At 42.7% G+C, this 10,184-nt stretch overlaps 1 protein-coding gene across 2 annotated transcripts in view; it reads left to right on the top strand.

The window, feature by feature from the left end:
- The window catches only part of Palld (palladin, cytoskeletal associated protein), a 359,932-nt gene that overhangs the window by 158,726 nt on the left and 191,022 nt on the right, over nucleotides 1-10,184 (top strand). For both annotated transcript variants that reach the window (XM_050161811.1, XM_050161813.1), the window contains exons 6-7: nucleotides 4,457-4,598; nucleotides 5,520-5,543. In XM_050161811.1, coding sequence (XP_050017768.1) covers nucleotides 4,457-4,598; nucleotides 5,520-5,543 — 166 coding nt within the window. The remainder of the gene's footprint in view (nucleotides 1-4,456; nucleotides 4,599-5,519; nucleotides 5,544-10,184) is intronic.

The following is a 10,184-nucleotide window of genomic DNA, read 5'->3' as shown; positions in this document are numbered from 1 at the left end:
ATGTCAGGATCCGACTGAGGAAATAAAAAGGGCAGTGTTAGGGAAGAAACAAATTTATCCTATCTGTCTAGGCTTCCTAAAGGTTTGATAGTTATAATAAAAGTTGAGCACTCTTAATCTGAAATGTTTTAAGAACTAAAACTTAAAACATTGACTGCAATCTTTAGTGGAAAATCCTATAAGTGGCCTCAAGTGACAAGACTCAGTCAATACACAGGTGTACTAAAACCACTGTCTAAATTTTTCTTGGAACATGTATGTGTGATATTTAGAAAACATTAATGAATTTCATGTTTGCTTAGGTTCAGTCTTAAGTGTGCTTTCTGTTGTTGTGATAAACAACATGATCAAAAACAACTTGGGGAGAAAGAGGTTTATTTGGCCTTCACTTCCAGGTTTTGATTGAGGGAAGTGAGGGCAAAGACTCCAAGCAGAAATCAAGGGATAATTTCTGCTTACTGACTAGCTCCCTAGCTTCTGCTCAGACAGTTTTCTTATACAGTCCAAGACTCCTTGCAGGGAGGATGGTATCACCCACCGTGTCCTGTACCCCATCCTGCATCAATTAGTAATCAAGAATGCCACACTAGCCTGCCCACAGGACCCTCTGAAGGAGGCAATCCCTCAACCAAAACTCAACTCAGGTAATTCTAGGCCATGCCAAGTTGATAGCAGATGCTAACTGGGAAAGGTCCTATTCCCAAGATAACCCCATGCATTGCAAACATCCTAATAAAAAAAAAATCCAAAACACGTTCAGACAAAGGCACAAATTTCATCAAATTGCCGAGGAGACAGTACAGCACCCACAGAGATATTCCAGTAACTGCAGGCGCAGAGAGATCACTTAGGGACACAATGAATCCTCCAATGGGGTTCAAAGAAATTTTCTTTTTAAATTGGACTCCACACTTATCACAAGAATAAATCCCAAGTAAGATGAAGATAAATGAGTAAACAAATCTATAAAACTTCTGGAAGGAAGCCTGAGTGGCCCACGCCTGTCATCCCTGTCCTCAGGAGGCTGCAAAGGGTTGCTGTGAGTTCAAAGTCAGCAAGGGTTATGCTTTGAGTTTCAGGTGAAGCTGGACTGTGAGTGTGAACCTTCATCAAGAGAGAAAGAGAGACAGGAAGAAGGAATGTCTGTCAGGGGACAGCAAAGGCAGCTTTATTATCTTTGTGTAGGGAATGCTTTTATTTTGACTCTTAAACCTGACTTTGTGAATTCCAAGCTTAATAAAAACTTCCAGCACTCTCCCCCTGCCTCCAGTAAGCACAGAGAACACATTCGAACGGTTGGGAGCCCCTCCAGAAACAGCTAGCAACAAGAAAAGCAAAGGAAGTCTTTTAAGTCCCTAAGAAACCTAAGTTTGTAACGTTGGTGACATTTTCCTCAGATGCTCTGAGCATGGACCACTTAGACATGAGGCCGTTCACAGCCAATACGAAGTGTCAGAGTTTTCACAGCCAACATCTCAAGGGCATCTCTAGAAGACTGTGTTTCATCATGCTTGAGTTGGGGGCAACCGAGGCCAAACACGCCTCTTTTCTGCCCTTATCTTTGTTTTGTTTTATTTTGTTTTCTTGGAGACATCACTATATAGCCCAGGATAGCCTCCTACTCACACTCTTCCTGCCTCAATTTTCTCAGTGCTGGGGCTCCAAATATGCAACTCTGTGCCCAGTCTTCACATGACTCCTATGCCCATGCTGGGGCACAGGAGAAGGAAACATGGGTGTGTCTTTTGTTGTCCCTCACCACAAGGTCAAAGGGTCCTGCCATCTGTAATGTGACCCATTTCTCCTGGACACCAAGAGGGTCCTCAAAATCTAGAATTGAAACCTCAATTCCTCCATTGTTGTACAACTGCTAGGGCACAGACACTGTCAACGGTCATTCTTTTACCACCACCGCCACCACCACGAACACAGCCACCTCACCACCTCCACTACCTTCACCAACACCAACACCACTTCTACCACCACCAACTCCATCATTACCAACACCTCCACCATCACCACCACCTCCACCACCTCTACCTCCACCACCTCCATTATCACCTCCACTTCCACCACCTCCACCTTCACCTCCACCACCTCCACCACCACCTCCACCACCACCACCTCCATCTCCACCTCCACCACCACCTCCACCACCTCCATCTCCACCACGACCTTTACCCCCACCAACACCACCACCTCCACCACCACCTCCATGCAAATCAAATCACGAAGTGTTCTAAGTACTAACAACATGACTGAAAACTAGTTTTTACTGTATGTTGGTTTTTAAAAAAATCAAAGAAAGAGTGTGTGGAAGTAGTGTGCACATCTCTGCCCTCTGACCTGGTATGTGTCGTAGTATGTCTGCATTATGCATTACTGGGCTTGATCATCCATCATGCATGTGTGTGTGTGTATGTGTGTATTTGTACATGCGTGTGTGTGTGTGTGTGTGCGTTGTTACAGGAGAGGGTAAGCTGTAAGCAAAATCTAGGAGCAATGAGATTTCTGTCTTTGTCTCCAGGCTTCCACTCATTTGCTACACTCTTGTTTTCAAACACGACAAAAGGAAAAAAAATAGCCACATAATTTTAGGAATAAATCTAATCTCCTTTGATGCCTAAAAGCCCAAACAGGAAAAATATTTGGGTGTCATGTACCAGAAATGGCTTCCTGGAACCATTTCATAGATTGGCCCATAGAAGCTGGACCTCACACTGTGCTTTTTGAAACACTGAATTAACTCATCTCTGACTACTATCATAAACTACAAATCATTTACTTAAGAGCCAGAGACTATCTAGGGCCAGCAAGATGTCTCATCTGATAAAGGCACTTTCACCAAGCCTGAGTTCATTCCCTGGGACCCACAGGGTAGAAGGAGAGAACCAGCTCCTGGAAATTGTCCTCTAGCGTGTGTGTACCACGATCCCACACACAGTGAACAAACAAATACAGTAAAAAATGAAGAAAGACATTTAAAGCCATCTATTCTGCAATTACAAATATAAATGGAGAAAGGAACACGATCATTAGTTGATTTTTTTTTCTTTTTGAGAGTCTCACCTAGCCCAGGCTAGTCTCAAACTCTCAATATAGCTAAGGATGACTTTAAATTTCTGATTGTCCAGTATCTACTTCTGTCTGAGTTGTTAGGATTAAAATCATGAGCAACTACCCCTAGATGTTTTGATGCTGGGATTTCATGCATAGTGAGTTAGCTCTCTACCATCTCAGCTACATCTCCAACACCAGTAGTTGATAAACTTAAACTTTTATATATATTATATATATTTATTATTTCATATATATATATATTCTTGTTCATTGCCAAACAAGATATTTTCCTTCCACTTTTATAATTCATTGGCCACCACAATAGGCTTTTAGAATAGTCACAGCGCTTTCACACATATCCTACGGACATATACTGAAGCATTTTTTTCTCCATTTCCTGTAAGATTTGCGACTAGCTATTACTCTCCGAGACCTTTAAAACAAAACAAAACAAACCTGTTCAAAGTCTACACACTTCCTAATGAATTCTGTGTGCTCTAGCTTGTTTATAACTACTTGTTTTAAATCATGATTTAATTATTCCAAAACACGCACGCACTTCCTAAGGTATCTGATGGTCTAGTCAAATTCTCAAATGATCTGAACGTGTCAATAGCCCTCATTACTAGTTAATCTTGGAGGAGGGACATAGAGCCAAGGCTTATGTAAGGGAATTTTTAACATTCTGGCACCTAATAACAAGCATCAAAACTTCACTTCTTTGCATCCATCCCATTAAATTAATTTATCTTTGGCATCATAAACATTTATTAGTGTGCGTTTGGGGAGAGTAAGGCAATGGTGCAGTTACAAGGGAAGCGGAAACGAAGGTCAATAAGGAAGACAAGCGGCCAGTTTTATCATTTGACTCAGAATCTTGAAAATGCCAAACTGCTTAACTTCATAAACTGGACATAGAAAACTGGTCAGGCAAAGGTGGGGGTCCATGGATGGGTGGGTACCTGCCGAAACACTTGTGTGCCTTTTTTTCTTTTATCTGGTTTCCCTAAGCATCCGCAGTCATTTGGAATAGAATTGTCTGCAAGCCTTGCATCCCACCAGCTTACCATTAAATGTAGCCAGCGGAAAGTGGCAGCTGTTACATCAAATGCCACAAATAATAAGGGTCGGTGCAAATCTGCAAAGAGGGGCCGGACAGGCCTTATGGTAAACTGTCCAAATCTCACGGCCGGAAGATCTTGAAAAGCTGGCGGCCGGTGGTACTCATCCTCACCTGAGTTCATGCTGATTATTTTCTGACAATCCTCTCAACGTGGAGGTTTTGTTACCTCTGTGTTTGGGGTTTTGTCTAAGGTTTGGCATCTTTCTCCTCTGTTGTGGGACTGTTTACAGAGCTGAGAAGTCTGAGGTGGGCCATTTGCTTCTTGAATTTCAGGAACTACAGAACATAGTAGCCTCCGAGGGCCAGGTGGTGGTCCTGGAATGCCGGGTCAGAGGAGCACCCCCGATGCAGGTCCAGTGGTTCCGGCAAGGGAGTGAAATCCACGACTCTCCAGACTTCAGAATTCTCCAGAAAAGTAAGAAGAGGTGTCGGTTCTCCTGAATTTAGTTTGATTTCCTCTGGTTTCACAAGAACTGGAAAGGACTTAGATGAGCTGTTTTATATTCTCGAAGTGGGATGAGACTAATACAGTCTGTAACATGCAGGGTGTAAACGAATCTGCGTAACTCAGCCGCTCTCTTTCCCCTCCCGTTTCTCACAACACCTTGTAAATGTGGGATCCAGCGGACCACTGTGATTGCCCAGCTACAGATGAAAACACCGGTGGGAACGCCGATTTTCTAGTTACAGCCTTCTCTACCGACTTCGTTCTAGGACTGCTGTTGACCACACAGTGTTATGCTGTATGTTAACAGGAGTGCCTAAAAGAAAATGCCGATTTCCTTAAAATAATGCCTTCAAACTGCCCCTTCCTTGTTTGTTGTATGGCAAGACACTGCCCTCATTAAAGAGGCCAGGAGTAGATGCTCTTTTTTTGTTCAAGGTGTTTGTAGAGTTGACAGTTAGTGCTGGAACTTTCCCCACAACCCCTACCAAATTGCTACTTGTGAAATAGACCAAAGAATTAGTCTACCTCATTTTTATGGGGAAAAAACCCACAGTGGCCCCTTTGAAGTGGACGAAATCTATAGATCTTTCCTTTAGAACAAAAATTCCCACATACTCGCTTATCTGGCAAATCATTTTAAGAGGCTCGCAAGTCGGAAGTCTGTCTGGAACTACAGTGTCTTACACTTCCTAGGGCCCAGTGTTTCTCTATTATGGAAATGAAAACCGAGTGGCTGCCGGCTTAACCCTGTCCTGTGCAGAGGTGGCCCTCACCATGTCCACACACACGGCCTAGCCAAAAGCCATGGGAGCAAGGCGGTAGTTTAATTAGCCCCAGACCCTGTTCTAATGCTTGTTCCATTTTTTTTTTCTTTTCTCATGCTAACAGAACCTAGATCGGCATCTGAGCCCGGTAAGCATTTTCTCCTGCTGGGGGTAATGTATCTCTGGATTTTCAGTAGGTCTTTGTTTCTATTTTAAAACCACACACCACATAGAGCGATGTTTTTGCAATTCCTTAGAAACATAAAACCGGTTTCAAAACAATGTCTTCTTTATCATGGGGTCTGTGCACTGCGATCCTCATCATCTTTATTAGTAAAACATGCTGCTCAGACCAGAAAGCTGGGCTTGGTGACTAGGCTTTTTCAAATATAGTGTTTTGTACTCAGAAGGCTAAACTAGACTTGTGACCCAAAGAAAACCTTTCTAAAATGCTGGTAAAAAAGAGAAATTTATTGCAGGTGTTTACTGACCAAAACCCACTGTAAGACTGTCTGCAACTAAGAAAGTACCTGAGAGCCCAAAGACTTGACAGAGTGAGCCCTCAGGCGCCTCTCATCTGTGTGTGTGTGTGTGTGTGTGTGTGCGCGCGTGCGTACACACACACACACTAAAGCTGTAAACTTTTATTGTTCCACAAGCATGAAAAATGTCACCATGCCCCGGGCTCTCTCTTCATTACTGGGTCATCTGACCTTACCCAAGTGCTCTGTGATCCAGGAGGGTGGGGGACAACTGTTCTCTGCCTTTGACCTCTTGTATATTTATGACTTCCCGTGAGCCCAAAAATTGTGCGTCCAGGTATTTCATAGTATGCCCCCCCCATCTGAAGATTGTTTTCTTTTGTATTTTTCCCATCAGAAAAGACATGGTCACTAACAATTTCTTCACAAAGGTTAAAAAAACATGGCATTTTCCTGTTTTTGCTGTTTATGCTTCTGCTACAGCAGCAAGCAGATCCTGCCAAATGTGTCTTGGGAACCATGGCCCTGCCCTGACCTTTGCCTGGGAATTCCAAGGTCCCTGTTGGCTCTAGCAGGTCATGGTACTGGGTTCTGCTTCTAAGCCTGTCACACCTGAGTATCAGGTCATTAAAAGCAGAGTTAAAAGGATGCTTCTTAACGTCCTTCGGGAATGACTGAAATTGATCTGGTGGCTTCTGAGTTACAACTAGAGCATTCATTGTATGAGTCACCACCTCAAACACCACAGTCACTTCCCAGGCTGTGGAAACAGACCGCTTTATGCTTTGTTTGTGATAGGTCTTTGTATACACATGAATAATGCTAGGTCCCCAATGTATGGAATGTCTACATCTGTGGATAAATCCTTTGTATGAGCACATGTGGAAATCACATAGGTGGTAAGGGTGCATCTTTTACGTTTACTGTTTCAAATAGTAACAGGTAGATAGATGATGGATGAGAAGGCATAGTTTTATAAAAGGCAAACTGGATATTTCATTTGGTCACTGTGTATTTGTGCAAGTTATCTCTTTCAGTGGTTTAAATACAAATGCGCTAAAATCTTAGGCCAAAATTTCCAAAATTGGGATGGGTTTGAGCTTATTTTGGTATTGTACTTTGTACTCGGGACAATATATACAGCTTTCTCTGTTGTCTTCATCTACTGAAGTTCATGATGATTTTATCAGATATCTCCTATAATTAAGGTCAGAAAATCATAAGTTAGCTACCATCTTAAGTTTCAGATTATTTGTTTGCGATCACACTGTTTAGTTTTGAGTACATGTGTGTTTGAGTTTTGAAAACATTCAGAGTAAGGTTGGGAGGTGAAGTGCCTGTTGTGGTAAATGTGAGGACCTGAGCTCTAATCCCGTGAATCCGAACAAAAAGAAAAAGCTGGACATGGTGACATAACTCCAATGATGGGCAGAGCAGGGGGAACAAAAGCATGGGTTCCTAAACTTCATTGATCAACTAGCCTAGCCAAATCCATGAGATTTATATTCAGCGAGCGATTCTGTTTCAAAAAGTAAAGGAAGGCTTTGGTTCCTAGCAACCACGTGGTGGCTCATGACCATTTGTAACTTCAGTTCTAGGGGTTACAGTGCCCTCTTCTGGTCCCCGCAGTCATTCTACACACATGGTGCAGCAAGCAAAACACTAAGACATATAAAATTAAGATAAATAAATCTTTAAAAAGATATAAATAAGTAGATAGTGTGAAGAGAAGTCAAGGAAAGACACCCAATGCCAAGGTCTGTTTTCTACAACATGCACACACAGGTGCACACACCACACTAACAAACTCATAGATGCATACACCACACCACATGTGTGCGCGCGTGCGCGTGCGTGCGCGCGCGCGCGCACACACACACACACACACATCAAAAAGGAAAAGAAAACATTCCTAAAATAGTGAGGGCAATACTGGATGAGGAAGGCAATAGCAACAGCCCCCACCCCGCCTCCATTCTCGCCCCACTCCTACTGGTTACAGTCTTTCTGTCCCAGTTACAGCTTGATTTGCTTTTAGCAAATATATATTTGAATATATTTGATCGTGAGCTACTTAATAAAATTTGTTCTGGATGCTCCAGACCTGTTGGATTCACTTAAATGTCTTCTGGGTGAGCACAGAGATGCCACGAAAGCTGAAATCTGAAGGCACAGAAGGCACTCACTCCTCTTCTGAAAATCACCCGAGCAGTGTATACAAGATTTTCCTTACCATGTCTGCTGAATTCCCTTATTTTTCTGTCCCCTTTAATTATGTCTGAAAGTATTTTAAGAAGCCAGAAACCCCCCCATCACAACCATAATAACAAGGAAGTGTACCTTGGCAGAGAAATCTTTCCAGAAAATCTGTCACTATAAGAAAATAATGTAGGCAGGAACTATTAGAAAGAAGACGAACTCTCCTCACCATTGTACTTACCACACCTACTAGAGAGGCTCCTTTCATTTTCCCAATGGGACGTTAACACACTCCACTTTGGGAAGCCCACACTTGACATACAGTATTAAATAAAATCTGTGGTCATAGTTTTTAACATAAATTAAAAAAAATTAACACAGGAGTGACTCTTCTTGTGACTGCCTGTGCGAGTTGGATGGACTATAAACCCAAAGGAGCCTATTTGTGTTTAAACAAAGTGTAGTGTACCTAACAAAAGTAGGTGTGATTTATTTCCTAATTTCCAAACGTTTCCCTGGTGCTGACCTTGAAATTTCCAGAGAGAGAGAGAGAGAGTAGGCGTGTGTGTATATTCAGACAACTTACTTCTCTTGCACGACCTGGCTGATTCCTAGATCTAAGCAGCCACTGGTATATTCATCTACATAGAACGGATGTGGGGGTCTGGCTTTTCTGATATCTGAGTTTTAGCCGCCATTAGGTTGAAACAGAGAAACACACATGGCTACAGCACATCCGAAGCAAGAGATAAATTTTATAGGACTCGGTCGGTGATGGTTTCCAAGTGCTGAAACATAAATAGCCTTTGAAATTTGGGACAGTATCTAAACAGATTTTTATTGCTCTCTCGTCTCTTCCTCTGACATAGCTGCTCTCTCCTGGTCTCTCATCTGTCTGTCTCTGTCTACATCCTTCTTTCCCTTCCTTTCTAATTCCCCACCAACTCCCCCGTTCTTCTTATCTATTTTTCCTGTTCAGCCTCCTTATTACTGATGGGTAAGATGCTTCAAGGCTCTAAAAATAAAGTGGAAATTCCCTAGGATCTAGATATGGGCCCATTAGGATTCGATGTTTAGATAAAGAAGGGACTAGCTGGGTCCTTCCCCCGTGCCTTTGAGCAGCTGGAGCAGGCTTTCCTCGTCACGACTGCACTGCGCTGGTCTAATGTGTTTTGCACTCCCCTCTCTGTCTAGACAGGAGTCAGCTTCATCACAAATCTTTTCAGACTGTTTTGTGAATTAATAGCGAGTCAGCTTACTTAGGAACAACATTGGTTTGTCATACTACCTGCCTGGCCTTTTTTTTTTTTAATTTTTTTATTTTTTTTTATTTTTTTGACATTCTAACTCTACCCTGACTGAATCCTTCAAAGACTAATCTGGTGTAAGAGGATGAAGATTCATTCACAGATGTTAATTCTCGGGCTGTTACTCAGCTGTCTGGAAATAGCCACAAACTGTCTTGGATGGCTTCTATTGCATTGTCTGATGGTCTAATTAGACATTTGAAACCAAAGCCACAAAAAAGTGAGTTGGGAAACACACACACACAGAAAGAATGGGGGCGGGGGGTGCGTGCACACACACACACATGGTGTCTCCTACTTTCTTTTAAAAGATGTATGTGAATGTATCTACGTACATGTATATACACATGTGTGTGGGTACCATAAGAGTCCAGAAGAGACCATAGGTTGCCCTGAAGGTGCAGTTTCAGGCTGTTGTGAGCTGCCTGATGTGGGTGTTAGGGATTGAAACCCAGTCCTCTGTAAGAGAAGCATAGGCTTTTAACCACAGAGATACCTCTCCCATCCCCTTTTTAGAAAGTTAAGAGTTCTCATCCCTCTTGCCAGTGTGACTCTCTACTTAGCAATGTGACCTTTCTTGAATCTTTGTCCATATGCTGATTCTGTGCTTTAGAATGTCAGGGAGACTGCACTGGCTGGATGTCCTAAGGGCTGAGTCGGGAAAGAGCAGCTATGTAGATGCTTGTTCTCAGGCCAGTGGGTGTACACACGGAAGATTAAGTTTTAGGTGAGAAAAAGTACCTGCGTGGACAAAACTAGCCTGCCTGCAACCTGTGCATCCCTCACTCTGTGACAGGGCAC

This window comes from Alexandromys fortis, unplaced genomic scaffold (genome assembly GCF_014885135.2).
Source record: "Alexandromys fortis isolate MF-2015 unplaced genomic scaffold, M_Fortis_MF-2015_v1.1 scaffold_137, whole genome shotgun sequence".
Taxonomy (NCBI): Eukaryota; Metazoa; Chordata; class Mammalia; order Rodentia; family Cricetidae; genus Alexandromys; species Alexandromys fortis.
The sequence above is the reverse complement of the archived record's forward strand: the minus strand, read 5'-3'. Positions and strand labels throughout refer to the sequence as shown.